Source organism: Phoca vitulina, unplaced genomic scaffold (genome assembly GCF_004348235.1).
Source record: "Phoca vitulina isolate PV1807 unplaced genomic scaffold, GSC_HSeal_1.0 scaffold3, whole genome shotgun sequence".
Classification (NCBI taxonomy): domain Eukaryota; kingdom Metazoa; phylum Chordata; class Mammalia; order Carnivora; family Phocidae; genus Phoca; species Phoca vitulina.
Genome location: NW_022589706.1, coordinates 28,762,125 through 28,779,550, shown reverse-complemented (window position 1 = coordinate 28,779,550; position 17,426 = coordinate 28,762,125). Strand labels below are relative to the sequence as shown.

Below are 17,426 nucleotides of genomic sequence, written 5' to 3'. Positions count from 1 at the left end.
ACTGCAAATGGCAAGATTTCATTCCTTTTTATGGCTGAGTAATATTCCATTGAATATATATACACCACATCTTCTCTATCCATTCGTCAGTCAGTGGACATTTGGGCTCTTTCCGTAGTTTGGCTATTGTTGATAATGCTGCTATAAACATCGGGGTGCATGTATGCCTTCAAATCAGTATTTTTGTACCCTTTGCTGGATTATAGGGTAGTTCTATTTTTAACTTTTTGAGGAACCACCATACTGTTTTCCACAGAGGCTGCACCAGTTTGCATTCCCACCAACAATGTGAGTGGGTTCGTTCCCCTTTCTCCACATCCTTGCCAACACCTGTTGTTTCCTGAGTTGTTAATTTTAGCCATTCTAACAGGTGTGAGGTAATAACTCATTTTAGTTTTGATTTGCATTTTCCTGATGATGAGTGATGTTGAGCATCTTTTCATGTGTCTGTTAGCCATCTGGATGTCTTCTTCGGAAAAACGTCTATTCATGTCTTCTGCCATTTCTTAACTGGATTATTTGGTTTTGGATGCTGAGTTTGGTAAGTTTACAGAGTTTGGATACTAACCCTTTATTGGATATGTCATTTGCAAATATCTTCTCCCATTCTGGAGGTTGCCTTTTAGTATTATTGATGGTTTTCTTCACTGTGCAGAAGCTTTTTATCTTGATGAAGTCCCAATAGTTTATTTTTGCTTTTGTTTCCCTTGATTCAGGGGACCTATCTAGTAAGTTGATATGTCCAATGTCAAAGAGGTTACTGTCTGTGCTCTTTTCTAGGATTTTGATTGTTTCCTGTCTCATATTTAGGTATTTTATCCATTTTGAATTTATTTTTGTGTTTGGTGTAAGAAAGTGGTCTAGTTTCATTCTTCTGCATGTTGCTGTCCAGTTTTCCCAACACCATTTGTTGAAGAGACTGTCTTTTTCCCATTGGATATTCTTTCCTGCTTTGTTGAAGATTAGTTGTGGGTCCATTTCTGGGTTTTCTATTCTGTTCCATTGGTCTTTGTGTCTGTTTTTGTACCAGTACCACACTGTCTTGATCACTACAGCTTTGTAGTGTAACTTGAAGTCCAGAATTGTGATGCCTCCAGCTTTGCTTTTCTTTTTTAAGATTGCTTTGGCTATTCAGGGTCTTTTGTGATTCCATACAAATTTTAGGGTTGTTTGTTCTAGTTCTATGAAAAATGCTGGTGGTATTAAAAGTATAGACTGCTTTGGGTAGTGTAGACATTTTAACGATATTTGTTCTCCCAATCCATGAGCATGGAATGTTTTTCCATTTCTTTGTGTCATTTTCAACTTCTTTCACCAGTGTTTTATAGTTTTCAGAGTACAGATCTTTTACCTCTTTGGTTAGCTTTATTCCTATGTATCTTATGGTTTGGTGCAGTTGTATATGGCATCAATTCATTGATTTCTCTTTTTGCTGCTTCATTATTGGTGTATAGAAATGCAACAGATTTCTGTCCATTGATTTTGTATCCTGTGACTTTACTGAATTTGTGTTATCAGTTCTAGTAATTTTTTGGTGGAGTCTTTTGTGATATCTAAATAGAGTATCATGTGACCTACAAATAGTGAAAGTTTGACATCTTTCTTGCCGACTTGGATGCCTTTTAGTTTTTTTTGTTTTTTTGTTTTTAAGATTTTATTTGTTTATTTGACAGAGAGACACAGCGAGAGAGGGAACACAAGCAGGGGGAGTGGGAGAGGGAGAAGCAGGCTTCCCGCAGAGCAGGGAGCCCGATGCTGGGCTCGATCCCAGGACCCCGGGATCATGACCTGAGCCAAAGGCAGGCGCTTAACGACTGAGCCACCCAGGCGCCCCTCCTTTTAGTTTTTTTGTTGTCTGACTGCTGTGGCTAGGACTTCCAATACTATGTTAAATAACAGTAGTGATAGTGGACATCCCTGTCTTGTTACTGACCATAGAGGAATTTTCCCCCACTAAGGATGATATTAGGTGTGGGTTTTTCATATATGGCCTTTATGATGTTGAGGTATGTTCCCTCTATTCCTACTTCGTTGAGGTTTTTATCATGAATGGATGTTGTATTTTGTCAGATCCTTTTTCTGCATCTATTGAGGGGATCATATGGTTCTTATCCTCTTTTATTAATGTGGTGTATCATGTTGATTGATTTGCCAATGTTGAACCACCCTTGCAACCCAGTAATAAATCTCACTTGATCATGAATAATTCTTCTAATGTATTGTTGGATTAGGTTTGCTAGTATTTTGTTGAGAATTTTTGCATCCATGTTCATCAGGGATATTGGCCTATAATTCTCTTTTTTAGTGGAGATTTTGCCTGGTTTTGGAATCAAGGTAATACTCGCCTTGTAGAATGAGTTTGGAAGTTTTCCTTCCATTTCTATTTTTTGGAACAGTTGGAGAAGACTAGGTATTAACTCTTCTTTAAATGTTTGGTAGAATTCCCCCGGGAAGCCATCTGGCCCTGGGCTTTTGTTTGTTGGGAGAGTTTTGTTTTGTTTTGTTTTTATAAGATTTTTTTATTTATTTGAGAGAGAGAGAAACTATGTGTAGGGAGAGGCAGAGGGAGAGGGAGATAATCATTAAGCAGACTTTCCAATGAGCACAGAGCTTGATGAGGGCTCGATCCCAGGACCCTGAGATCATGACCTGAGTCAAAATCAACAGTCGGATGCTTAACCAATTAAACCACCCAGGCACCCCTGTTGGGAGATTTTTGATTACTGATTCAATTTCTTTGCTGGTTATCGGTCTCTTCAAGTTTTCTATTTCTTCCTGTTTCAGTTTTGGTAGTTTTTATGTTTCTAGGAATTTATCCATTTCTTCTAGGTTGTCCCATTTGTTGGCATGGCGTTTTTCATAATATTCTCTTATAATTGTATTTCTGTGGTGTTGGTTATTATTTCTACTCTCTCATTTGTGATTTTATTTATTTTGATCCTTTCTCCTTTCTTTTTGAAAAGTCTGAGTAGGGGTTTACCGATTTTATTAATGTTTTCAAAGAACCAGCTGCTGGTTTCATTGATCTGTTTGGAAACTGGAAGCTCAATCAATGTGACCAAGCCAGTTACAAACACAAACAAATAATATTGCACATTACCATGAGCTTGATACTTCAGGCATTCTCCCACGAGCCATAGCACATGACTAGTTTAAAGGACTCTAGAAACAGACTTAGATATGAATTCCATTTCTTTACTTAACTGCTGTATGAACCTGGGAAAATTATTTAAACTCTCAGATTCTTCTTCTGTAAAATGAGATATTACTACCACCTGCACTCACTCATTTATTCACACATATCAAGCACCTACTACATACTAAGCACATTGTAGGCATCCAAGATACACAGACAAAAATCGCTGCCCCTGGGGAGCTTCTTTTCCTCATTTTATTGACATGATAAGACACAAATAAATAGTTAAATCATATAGTATCTTTAGGAGGTGACAGTGCTATAGAGAAAAAGCAGGAATGGAGGGACAGTTTCAGGAGATGATATTGTAATTTTAAATAAAGTAATCAGAGAAAGCATCAAAAAATTACTTACCAACCTTCTAATCTTCCAACCAACTTATTTCATAGATTATTCATATATACGTATTTAGGTTCAAATTGATGTTTAGTAGCATCAACTAAAAGGGCAGATCTGCTCTGTGCTTTCCATTTGCCTTATTTCTTTCTCATTTATGTTCTACCTTTATGTACTGAATTATCTATACCTGTATATTTATTTATCTTTGAGCCTTTGGAGATCAGGATTTATTCACACTCATATCCCTATCATCCAGCCTGACCCAGAGTATGCACTTGATAAACATGCACTGAATTAATAATAGTTTATGTCATTTCTCAGAGACTTCTCAATTTTCCATTTCCATATCCATTTGAGGGCAATGCTCCTCAAAATCTAAATGGTACTCACACCTAAATGGAGTGATTGAAACAACAAAATAAATACCTAAAGAGCTTAGTTACTCAGAATTCAAATAAAAAAACTAGGCTTTATTTATAATTGCATTTCTCTATTCTCTATTTAGTACTAAGAGACATAAGAGTTTGATTAAAATTTGGATTGCAGAATAGTTATGATGGGCAGGCACAATGACAACAGAAAAATTACATCAAATAAGAAGCCAAAGAAAGAAATAAATAAAACCAAACGGTTCCATAATGTAATGTATTACCTACCGTATGTAATTATTTTACATCAGCATCAAGAAACTATTCATTATGCTTGCTAACCTCTGCTACAAATGATAGCACGGCATCTATTTTTAAAAGACAGGCTGAATTGGTAAAAAGAAATATTTTGATATTGGAAGGCACTAATTTTGGAAAATTCACTTATGGTTCACATCTCATTGCCTGATTGTAATAGATAAATGAAGTATTAATGTTTCTAAGATTTACAACATATTTGAAGATTGCACTGATAATAAACTTACATTTCATTGCATGTGTTAGCTGTTCATACTGCTGTTGAGCAAGAATGTGAAGTTTATCTTCTGATGTGCCTCCTTGAGAGAAATCTTTAAGTAAACCTGTATCTAAAAGCAAATAAATCCTTTAAAATATATCACTATTGGGTGCTTTTCATATATTGCTGTAATCACATAGTTTAATTTTTTAATCATTTTTCCTATTAATGAGAGTTTTCATGGAAAAATATTTATTAAAATTACATAAATATTATAAAACACTGAGTAAAAATTAAAAAACTAAATAAAGGTAATATTGTTTAGTTTTAATATTGTTTTTCTTTCTTCTCCAAGTTCTTATGAGATAGTCATCCTACCAGCCAACTAAGTCATTTAGGTACAGAGGAGAGAATGCTCTAAGTCTGGAGACTAATAGAGGAAAAGAAAGGAGAGATTTATTTCCAAGGCAGAAGCTGATGAGCTAGAGTCAGATATGAGTAGGAAAGAATACAAAAGGACAGTTAAAAACATTAACTTACCAAAAGAAATTTTGGAAGAAAAAAATTAAGTAAATGTATGTCTTCATAGATTAAGAAACAAATCAAGAAACTCTTAAAGTAACTTAATTTTCTTGAGATTAAGAATATATTGAATACTACTTTATATACATTATTTTATTTATCAACCCCCCCTTTCAAAAAATATTTTTTACTTATTTATTTGAGAGAGAGAGAGAGAGTGGGCATGAGCACAGGCAGGGGTGGTGGAGGGAGAGGGCCAGAGGGAGAGGGAGAAGCAGACTCCCGGCTGAGCAGGGAGCTCTACACGGGGCTTGATTCCAGGACCCTGATATCATGACCTGAGCCAAAGGCAGCTGCTTAACGGACTGAGCCACCCAGGCGCCCCTATGACCCCCTTTATTATCCCTTTTAACATTAAGAAAATTGTTCAGGGGCCCCCGGGTGGCTCAGTTGTTAAGTGTCTGCCTTCGGCTCAGGTCATGGCCCCAGGGTCCTGGGATCAAGACCCGCATCGGGCTCCCTGCTCCACAGGAAGCCTGCTTCTCCCTCTCCCACTCCCCCTGCTTGTGTTTGCTCTCTCGCTGTTTCTGTCTCTGTCAAATAAATAAATAAAATCTTTAAAAAAAAAAAAAGAAAACTGTTCAAACATACATTAATCCACTTATCTAAGTCACATAGCTACTAGATGTAGAACCATGATTCTAGCTCAGAAATCTGACCAGAGAGTCCAAACTCCTAACTTCTGTTTATTCTACCTCTCAGTAACTCCCTGGAGTATGAAAGCCAATTATTTATGCCATATATTGGCTGTTCTCCATTCCAGTAATATCACTAAAGGTTAATTAAACTCCATTTCTTCCCACTAGTTTTACACTTCACATTTTTCTATCTCTATTCACCACTTTTTAAAGGACCATTTACATATTATTATTTAAAACCATGTCAATTTACCTCTTTCACCCCATTTTAAAATAATTCCAAGTTATTAGCAAAGAACAATTTCATATATTCCTCAATGGTTCTAATATTTTTCAATGTTAAAATGTTTTTCAAATTCATGATTTCTCCCTTCCACCTAATGTCTAAGTCTTTTGGGTTCATCCTTACTAAGTTTATTACTAATATTTCTACCATAGGCACTAGGTCAGCAGTTCCTTATTTGCTCTGGCTGTTACCTCCTCAGAGGAAACCCTCCTTTTTTTCCAGGTTTGCTAAAGACCGCTTCTTGGCTTATCCTGATGCCTCTTGATCAAAGTTTTCAGAATGTTGCTAATACCTAGGAAATATTTTACTTTCTCCCTTTTCATCACTTGTTCCCTTTGGGCTTTCCCAGGCCCCTCACCCCCAGCCTCTAGTTTATTTTTACCTATGGTTGGTTTTTCTCTGCATTCCCACTTCAAGATGGCCCAGAATAAGGCCAGAGTCTCTCGGTTGGAAGCTCTAAGTCTCTTGACTGCAATGTTTATTATAGCTGCTGCTATTTCTTCCCCTCTTTTCCCAGTGTCTACTAATTCTTATTTATTTCTCAGTTAATGTAGGAAGTTTCTCAGCTCGCCATTCTCCCATCTGAGTTGGTTTTTCTTCTGTTTTACTGTCACTGGGAAGAAATTTTCTATAGCAACTCAAAATTCCATGTGGAACAGTGTAAGCCCAGTTACACATTGTGTAGTATTGTGGAATGTGCTAACTCATCTGAATTTGAATCCCAACTTCTATTTACTAGCTACATGACCTTAGGCAACTTGTGAGATTTCTGAGTCTTGCTTTTTCCCCCTCTGTGAAATACAGTAATAAAAGAACACTATCCTCAAAAAGTAAATATTAAGTGATAGTGCATGCGTACCACCTAGAATATTGACTGGCACATAGTTGTGTGCAATGAATATTAGCTTCTTTTCCCGCATTTCTTTTTCTCATCTTTGATTCTCTCCTTGCTAGAAACAGAAAATAGGTACTCACTATATGTTGAATGTTGCTGAAATGTCTTCTTTATCTAATATTCCAGTTAATCTTATCTAACTAGGGCTTTCAATATGAACAGATTAGAGTAAGGAACCATTTCAGTTAATGCACAGCAATACACTCTGATTTAAAAAGTGGCTCACAGTGTCAACCTCAGAGTCAGAGCTGTTGTGTTTGAATCTGGGCCCTGACACTAGTCAAATGGCTCTGGGGAGCATCAACCTCTCTGAGCCTCAGATTCTGTACTCATAAAATGTAGAAAATAAGAGTTCATCATCTGTGGTTTTGCTTTCTGCAGTTTCAGTTACTGAAAGTCAACCTCGGTCCTGGAAGCAGATGATCCTTTTTCTGACTAATTGGCAGAAGGTCAATAGTAACCTAACGCTATGTCACAGTACTTAACATCACTCACCTCGCTCCATCTCATCACACAGACATTTTGTCATCTCACATCATCACGAGAAGGGTGAGTACAGTACAATAAGATATTTTCAAAGAGAAACCACATTCACATAACTTTTATTTCAGAATATTGTTATAATTGCTCCATTCTATTAGTTATTAATCTCTTACTGTGCCCGATTTATAAATTGAACTTTATCATAGGTGCATAGGTATGGGAAAAACATAGTATATGTAGGGTTCAGTATTACCCATGGTTTCAGGTATCCACTGGGGGTCTTGGAACGAATTTTCATAGATAATGGGAGACTACTGTAACTGATCCACTGACTTCTTGTGAGGACTTGATAAAATAATCGAAGCAAAGTGCTTAGCTCACTGCCTTATATACAAGTGCTCAATAAATGGTAATGTTAAATAATATTTTATGATTTATTAAAGAAGCAAATAAAATATTCCTAGAATTAATATTTAATCTGAGCTATTCATATCAAAAAACATACATACTGGGGATTAAAGAAGTCTTGAGTTTGAAATAATGTGATGATTTAGTTAGGACCATTTTAGAACACAGTCTTAGAGTCTAGCTGATCTAAATTTGAATTCTAGCTCTGTTACTAACTAGAACCTGTGTGACCTTACAGAAATGAATTAATCTGAGTCTCAGTTTTTTCATCTATAAAGTGCTGATAAATTTTAATGCCTATATCTTGAGTTCTGGTATATACCAGACTAGCACACTGGCCAACATCTGTTCTGATGGCCTACATCATTCCAGTTATTAAATATTTTTAATATTCCCCTTGTGCATATCACAAAGGATTGCTATAAGGATTAAATGAGGCAATGAATGTAAAGTACTTTTTTTTTTTTTAAGATTTTACTTTATTTATTTGAGAGAGAGAGAGGGTGTGCAAGCACGGGGAGGAGCAGAGGGAGAGAGACAGGGAGAGAAGCAGACTAGCACAGAGCCCAACGTGGAGCTCAATCTCAGGACCCTGAGATCATGACCTGAGCCAAAATCAAGAATCAGCCGCTTAACCAACTGAGCCACTCAGATGACCTGTAAAGTACTTTATATATTGTAAGTGCTCTATACTTGGTAGCTATTCATTAATCAGATATATTTGATATGTCATTTTAATGATTTTAAATAATTTTATTTTTGAGATTATCAACAGGTTTCAATAATTTATAAATTAAAAAATTTTAAAGTACCTTCATGCTCATTTAGTATAAATTCTACTGGATTACTAACACCCAGTCCTGAACAACGAGGTAGCAGCAGAATCACTTTAACATTCTGTAATCTATGATCCTTTGGTTCAATGTTAAGAAATGTCTCATGAAGTATTTGAATATCTTGGAGAAAAAACAGAAAAATTAATGCAAAAATATTAATTAAAAATCTTAATATAGTATGTAATTAGATCGATTTATCATTTTTCATTTTTAAATCCTCAACATCACAAAAAGTCATCTCAACATAGTCAGAAAAGAGAGCTATTTTTCTCTGATAACTTCTTAAAGTTAATACATGAATTCTCTTTCTCCTTCACTTGAGAGAACAATTTTGAAATTTAAATACCTTCTACACAAAATATAATTTAATTTTTCATTGTGAACATCAGGTTCCTTCAAAACGGTGTGATGTAGTGGAGGGAAATGGTCTTTGGAGGCAGAAATACCCACGTGTGCTCCCAACTGCACTGTTTACTAGCTGTGTGACTTAATCTCTCTGAGCCTCCATTTCCTTACTCATAAAATGGGATAATAATGCCTACTTCATCTAATTGTGGTGAAGACTAAGATAAAGCAGTTTAGTATGGTGCCTAGTACATAGTAAATGCTCAGTATGGGTTATTTCCCTTTGCCATTTGTTATCCCCGTTTCTATTTTATCTTCTCCAGAGAAAAATGGGTGTCAATAGCATTTATGAGGCTGTCTAAAGTCCCTTAAGGAGCTTGTGATTTAGTTTAAGAAAGTCTGCCCTCCCTCAGAGTATAATGATCTGTGCCCCTATCTTCAGGCCACCCCTCCACTTCTGCAATGGCTCCCATTCCCTTCACCTGTTGAGGAGTCACCCCTGAAACTGCTCACCCACCCCCTTTCTCTTGTCTGATCACCTTGTTCGTCTTCCTATTCTGTCTGTTTTGAAATTGTTGTTGTTGTTTTTAATCAGTGGGCCTTTTCCTCTTTTCCCCTCTATTTTTAACTTTCTATCAGAAAAATTCAAACATATACAAAAACAGATGTAAAAATATAAGAATTCTCAAGTACCCATCATGGAGATTCAACAGTGAACCATTCCTGCCCACTTCTGTTTCATCTATATCTGTACCCATTTCCACCCCACCCATATTACTTTGAATCTATAAATATTTCACCATGTATCTCTAAAGATAAGAACTCCTTTAAAAATATAACCACACAAATTAAAAAATAATAACTCCTTATTATCATTGAATAAAAAAAAATAATGGCATCCAATCATGGCTTAAATTTCCCAGTAGTCTCACACATGTCAAAGATTTTTTACAGTTTGTTTGAATCTGGGTTTTATATAAGATACATACATTGCAATTAGTTGATAAGCCTTATTTTAAATTTCTTTTTGATAGGTTCCCTTTCCATTTTTTCTTACAATTTATTTCCTAATGAAACATGGTTATTTGTACTACTAAGAGGTTTCCACAGTCTGGATTTCACTAATTGCTTCCCTAGAGTGTACTTTAACATGTTCTTGTCTTCTGTGCTTCCTATAACTTAGTAGTTGGATCTTAGGAAGCTTAATTAGATTCAGGCTCTTTTTTTTTTCTTTCTTTCTCTTTTTTGGGGTGGAGAGGATAGAGAGGGGAGTAAAACTACTTCACAAGTCACGTCATATTCATCCATTAAGTTGCCTTTCTGTCACCAGCAAAGGGGTTGCAAAATAGTCACATTTTAATTCTGTCATCCCTTTTTCATTTATTAGTTGGAAGACTTCTAAAAGGAGAAACTTCCTTTCCTTTACTGCGTGGTTACCTACTAGTTCCTATTCTCTCTTGTTAAGTAGGTAAAAATTCAGATGGGTAATTGGAAGTAAAATGCTGGGTCACAGGGTAGGTACATATTCAATTTTTAGTGATTAATGCTAGTTTTCTAGAGTGGTGTACAAGTTTACAGTCCCACCAGCTGTGTTTGAGTATTCCCAAAGCTCTTTACCTTGCCAGGACCTGGTACTGCCAGGCTTTTTTTTTTTTTTTAAGTAGGCTCCATGCCCAGCGTGGAGCCCAACACGGGGCTTGAACTCACAACCCTGAGATCAAGACCTGTGCTGAGATCAAGTGTCAGATGCTTAACCAACTGAGCCATCCAGGCGCCCCTGCCAATCTTTTAAATTTTAATCATTCTGTGGATGTGTGGTGATTTTAATCACATTTCCCTGATTAGTAATGGGATTGACTACTTTTACCTAAGTTTTTTTTGGCATCTGGATATCCTCTTTTGTGAAATGACTGGTCACGTCTCTTGCACATTTTCCAATTGGGTTGTCTGTCTATTTATTGTTAATTTGTAAGAATTCTTTATACACTGGATACAACTCTTCATCAGTTTATATGCTCCCTGTCTGCAGTTTGCCTTAGCACTCTCTTAATGTACAGAAGTTTTAAATTTTTTAAAAATTTACTATAGTCCAATTTATCAATATTTTCTTTTATGGTTAGTGCTTTGGGTGTCCTGTTTAAGAAATCCCAGTCACGGGACGCCTGGGTGGCTCAGTCAGTTGAGTGTCTCCCTTATGCTCGGGTCATGATCCCAGGGTCCTGGGATTAAGTCCCCCATCAGGCTCCCTGCTCAGCGGAGAGCCTGCTTCTGCCTGCTTCTCCCTCTGCTTGCCACTCCCCCTGCTTGTGCTCATGCTCTCTGTCAAATAAATTTAAAAAAAAAAAATCTTAAAAAAAAAAAAGAAAGAAATCCCAGTCATTAATAAATTCTAGGAGATTCTAGATTTGTGTTGATGGTGTGAAGTACAGATGGGTTTCACCTTTTCTAGCACCATTTACTGAAAAAAAAACATCTCAGTACTCTGTAGTGTCGTGTGGATTGAACTGAATCCAAACAGATCAACTTGGAGAGAAAGGTCATCTTAATGACATTGAGTTTGTCAGTTCATAAACATGATCTATTCTTCGATTTACTTAGGTCTTCTGTCTTTCAATAATGGTCCATAGTATTATGAGGAGGTCTTACACATTTTTTATTAGATGTACTCCTAAATGTGTTATGGTTTTGGATACTATTGTAAAAGGTATCTGCTTCATTTTCAAACTTTTGATATTGGTATGCAGAAACTGGATTTGTATGCTGACCTTGTATCCAGCAACCTTGCAAAAATCATATGTGAAATCTATAGTTTAGTTATGTTTGAGATTATGTTATTAAGTACATCTTTCATAATGTTTCACTTTCCTGATGAACATGTTATATTTCTAGTAATGTTTCTTGACTTAAATCTACTTTGTCAATAGCTCTTTTGTTAGTATATATGATGTATATCTTTTTCTGTGCTTCTAAGTTTCTTTTATATCCTTCTATGTAAGGGGTCTCTCTTCTAAACAGCATATAGTTGATCTTAAAAATCTAATATTGGTATTCTTTGTCTTTTATTTCAAGTATTAGTTATGCATACTTAATGTGTTTACATATATATCTTTAAGTTTAATCTACCTATGTGCTTTCTATTTGTCTTATGTTTTCTATGTTAATATGGTATTCCAACTCCATATTCCATTTTCCACCCCTCCTAGCTATTAGTTAAACATTCTTTTATTATTTGTTTACTCACTGCCCCAGATATAACACACACCTCTACTTAATAATTTACTACTTTTACCATTTCTTGGACAAAGCAAAGATGATAAAACACATTAATTCCATTTCCTTCTCTCTAAATTATGTACCACTGTTGTAATTTAATTATATATAACATACATATTTTAACCCCACATTAGTTTATAATCCCATAAGACATTAGATAATTATTTAGTTTACCTATGTACTTACCTTTTCCATTTATTCCAGCATCTACAACTTTCTGTATGAGATAATATTCCTTCTACTCCAAAAATAACCTTTAGCATATCCTCCATTGTGTCTGCTGGTGACAAACTCTCAGATTTCCTTTGTCTAAGAATATCTTTATTTTATTTCAAAGGAAATTTCTGCTGAGTTTAGAAATCTACTTGGTAGTTTCTTTCTGCACTATGAAGATATTAGTTTTCTGGTTTCAGTTATATCTGTTGAAAAGTTAGTTTTTAGTTTTATTGCTATTCCATTAAAGGTAATATATATTATCACCCAGGCTGCTTTGTCTTTGGTTTTCAGCAGTTATGCCACAATGTACCTAATATGTTTTCTATATATTTATTCTTACTGGAGTTCATAGAGCTTCTTGAATCTGTGGCTTAATTTATTTCATCTATTTGAAAAATTCCCAGCCTTAATTTCAAATATTGTTTCTTCTCAATTCTTTTTCTCCTCTCTTTCTGTATTCCCAATCACAGCACATGGAAGATCACTGGATCACTGAGTCTCATGTGTGTTTTATGATCTTTTCCATATTATTAATCCTTCTGTCTCCCCTTGTTTCAGTCTGGATGTTCTCTTGTGGCTTTTCAGTTCACTTATTCTTTCCTTAGCTCTGTCTAACCTACTGTTAAATCTATCTATTTACTTCTTAATTTCACATGTTGTACTTTTTAGTTCTAGAATTTTCTTTTGACTTAAAAATATATAGTATCTAGTTCTCTGCTGAAATTCTACAACTTGACTTTAGTTTCTTCAGCATACTAATTATAGTTATCTTAAAGTCCACATCTGATATCTCTAGTATCTGGACCATCTGTAGGTTTGCTCCTATTGTAATGTTTTTCTCTTTATATCAGTCCTATCTTTTCTTCTTGTTTGCCTTGTTTTGTTTTGTTTTGTTTTAATTGAGTGCCAGACATTGTATTTGAAAAAATTTAGGAGATAATATGAGACCTAGGATATGTAATTTTCTTCCAGAGAAAATTTACTTTTGCTTCTGATAGGCATCTAAATCTGGCACTAATAATCCCAGATCACCTTAATCCAATTGGGAATGAGATGACTGGAATTTGGGCTTCAATTTATTAGACAACTGATAACTATCCAGCATATACTTCTTCTGTCTCCAAGTGAAATACTAGGTATTTACCAGTCTGCCTCTCCAGGTCAAGCTTTGAATTCTACTTTTTGTCTCCCTAACCCTGTGAACCTGTCAAAAGTTTTGCTTAGTTTTTCAGCCTTACTGAACCTATAATAAAATGTTATCTTTAGTTACAGCATGATCCAGTGAAAAATATTTTGAAAATAAGAAGCCTAAGGGATGTAGTTTCTAGTCCTAGATATTAACATTGTCAAGTACTCCTTTAGTTGTGTTCTTATTTATTAAAGGATGATAATTTCTACTACCTACTTTAACTAATTATTGTTTGAACTTCAAATTATACAGTAGCTAATGCCAAGCGATATACCACAGTGCCAATATATTCATTAATTTAAACTAGTTATTTAATCAGTATTAAACAATGAGAAGAGCCTGGTGTAATATGAATTAGTGAAGATTTTAAGACTAGAGTATATAGTTTTTATATTATAAAAAATAACAAATTCAAACATTTTTGACATTTCTAAATTTTGTAAAACATTAATCACCAAACCAAAAAATATTTATACATACTTTTACATCCCATTTTTGTAAAAAGGTTCTTCAGATCAGGATCCTTAGCTTGTGATTTTACTCCACACACAAATATTTTTGAGGTATTATTATTTGTTAAGATTGACATATGGGCAACTGTGTACCATGAACCTGTATTGACCATTAAGATATCATCATCCATATTTAATAAAGCCCTTACAGAATGGACAGCGAGACTTCGAGATTTGTCCTAGAAGATAATGATATGATTAGAATTTCAAATGGTTTGACTAGAAGCATGAACTGATTTCTTTTTGGTTAAGTAAAAAAAAAGTTCTTGGTAGAACTCCTGAGATACCTGATCCATTTGAGTTTAAAACATCTTAATATATGTTAGAAGACAAAATTAACAAAAAAAACTGATAGAAACAGATTTAAAACAAAGACCTTAACTTTAGCCTAAATTATGAATCTTATCATTTAACTTTTATATAGTGATAAGACAATGTCAAAATCCCCAAAATGTGATTAATAGATTAGTGATGTCCTACTACAGCACTCATCTTACCCCTTTACAAAAACTCACTCATCAGCTACTGCCCTTCTTTCTTCCCCATTACACTCTCATTTAAATCACTGCTAATTCACAGATATTAAAAGTAAGATGGTTGACAAGCTTATTAAAGGGGGCTAGACAGATGGGTTTCTGCAGTTGATCTCAGGGCTCAATAGGGTATCACTACAAGATAAGGCCAAGAGAGTCTACCCAAGAATATGAAGGAGTAAACCTTAGAAGACCAAGGTAAATCTGAGGCAAGAATTGGAATCTAAGGACATAAAAATTAATATAACCTAATTTTTTGGACCGTTTATTTTTCATTCTATTGAAACCACATTATAGCTCACATTCTCTTCCTGTAGCAATAACCATTATACACCTCTTACAAATCAAGGCTGTAAGACCATATTAAGGAGGTAATGGGAAAGTATTACATATTGCATTTTCAAATTCAGGACAGTACTAGCATCTTCCCCAGAAATAGAAGGTAGAAAAGGTACCATTGCACTTTTTTTGAATACTCCCTTGGAAGAGAAAAATACAGCCTTTCAGCTTCCAGCAGTATAAGTATTCCCATCTATAGAGTCTAGGAAGGAGAACGTGTTCTTTACAACTTCACATGGGACGAAGATGCTGAAGAACAATAGGAGCACTGATTGTAGGGGTATTAATTTTATTTAATAAAATAGTTGAAAATTAGGTTTTATAAATCTCCTTGATAATCTATATAAATATAATCAGTTTGTTAGGTTTTATTTTTAAGTGGATTCTTTAAGTAGGATTATTGAGAATCACAATGAAAGTAAATGTTTACCTGAAATATAAGTTTATATTCTTTGAAAAGATCTATATTTAGAAGATCATTTTTGAGATGAGATGGAAAAATTAAGACATCATAGCAATGTTGGTCCACAGCATAGACTTTATCATCAATATGCAATACAGATGTGACTTTATTATAGCCTTTTCTCTTCAAACTATAATAAACTTCTTCAGGGCTGTAAATATGCAATATTAGGTTGTAATTAAAAATATAATATATTGAAAATGCATTTAACACTAGCATCTTTTTCCTAAAATAAATATAAATATCACTGCATATATTGCATCTAATGGAACTTACAATTTTAGCCAACAAGTTAAAAGATAATTAAAGACAGAAAAGCTAACATATTTATGTAATTACCTTTGGTAATTTGGTGATAAGATCCTGAACTAAACTATGATTCCCCATCACTCCCCTAGATGTGCCCCACTCACCCATTAAAAAGATATTTCTTATCACATTATTTTGAAAGGCTAGCAAATTGATATATGAATAATGAATTTGATTAAAACTCTTACCTGATTTTACAAGTATTTATCCAAGCATAAAGTGGCAAAGTAGAGGCCCTTAGTTCCTGGTTCCTAACTGTTTCTGGAAGAATGTGGTAAATTGAAAGGGCATCATGTTTGATTCGACATCTTGCCAATGCTGCAGCCAATTTTGTCTTAAAACTAGAGATAGAAAATCCATTCTTGATGACTACTGCATTGAAGACAAGACTATCAATTTTCCACTAGAAAAATTCACAAATTAGATTTAGAATTCTAACAAACGTCTATAATTTTGCTTCAGATTTTCACAGTATAAAATATTTGAAAATAGAAATCCAATAATGCAGAGGAGCAACATGGCAGAGGAGTAGGAGACCTAAATTTCATCTGGTCCCAGGAATTCAGCTGGATAGGTATCAAACCATTCTGAACACCTATGAACTCAACAGGAGATTGAAGAAAAGAATAGCAGCAACTCTCTGAACAGAAAAGCGACCACTTTCTGGAAGGTAGGACGTGCAGAGAAGTGAATCCGAGGTGATATTCGGGAGGATAGACGACGGGGGAAGGGGCCTCCATCAGCCACTACCAGCAAGTGATAGAGCAGCAGAGCACAAAATCGGAACTTTTAGAAGTCAGCTCCACTGAGGGACATCACTCCAGTGGCTAAGCAGGGGGTGGAACCCTCACTAGGACAGTGTGGTCTCAGGACCCTCGGGGTCACAGAAAGACGGGGGGTGCCTGAGTGCAGCAGAGCTCCCAGGGATCAGAGCGGGGAAGCCGGCTGCAGAGACGGAGCCGAGGCACGGGCTCTCAGCTCGGGGTTGCCATAAACCGTGATCCGTGGCACAGTCGGGCCACTGCTCCTCCAGCAGGGACCCAACAAGCGGCAGGTCCGGAGAGACTCCCCTTCCTCCCCCGGATGAGCAGCGCGGGAGCACACCACAGGGATCTGCGGGGTTTGGAGACTCCACACGGGGCCATGTGCCAGAGATAGAAACGTTCAGTCACAGGCCGGGTGAGCACAGAGTACGGCCGGAGACCGGGGAGACGGGAGTGACTGACTGCTTTTCTCTGGGGACTCACTGAGGAGTGGGGCCCCAAGTTCTTGGCTCTTCCAAGGCAGAGATTGGGTGGCCGCCATTTCACTCTCATCCTGCAAAGCTGTATGGAAAGCTTGCAGGGAACAAAAGCTCCTGAGAGCAAACCCGAGCAGATTACTTAGCCTGGCCCCTGGCAAGGGCGGGGCAATTCTGCCTCCGGCAAAGACATCTGGGAACCACGGCAACAGACCCCTCCCCCAGAAGATCAGCAAGAACGGCCAGCCAAGACCAAGTTTACCGATCAATGAGAACAGCAGAACGCCAGCACTAGGGGAATACAGCACATAGAATTCATGGCTTTTTTCCCCATGATTCTTTAGCCTTTTGAAGTTAATTTTTTTAATTTTCTTTTTTTTCTTTTTCTATTTTTTTTGAATTTTTCTTTTTCCCTTTTTCGACCAACATCTTATCAATCCCTTTTTTAAAAATCCTTTT

At 35.9% G+C, this 17,426-nt stretch overlaps 1 protein-coding gene across 1 annotated transcript in view; it reads right to left on the bottom strand.

The window, feature by feature from the left end:
* The window catches only part of NSUN7 (NOP2/Sun RNA methyltransferase family member 7), a 62,275-nt gene that overhangs the window by 19,571 nt on the left and 25,278 nt on the right, over positions 1–17,426 (bottom strand). The window contains exons 5-9 of the mRNA XM_032400236.1: positions 15,916–16,068; positions 15,386–15,569; positions 14,052–14,262; positions 8,525–8,668; positions 4,449–4,550 (exon numbers count right to left, since the gene is read on the bottom strand). Coding sequence (XP_032256127.1) covers positions 4,449–4,550; positions 8,525–8,668; positions 14,052–14,262; positions 15,386–15,569; positions 15,916–16,068 — 794 coding nt within the window. The remainder of the gene's footprint in view (positions 1–4,448; positions 4,551–8,524; positions 8,669–14,051; positions 14,263–15,385; positions 15,570–15,915; positions 16,069–17,426) is intronic.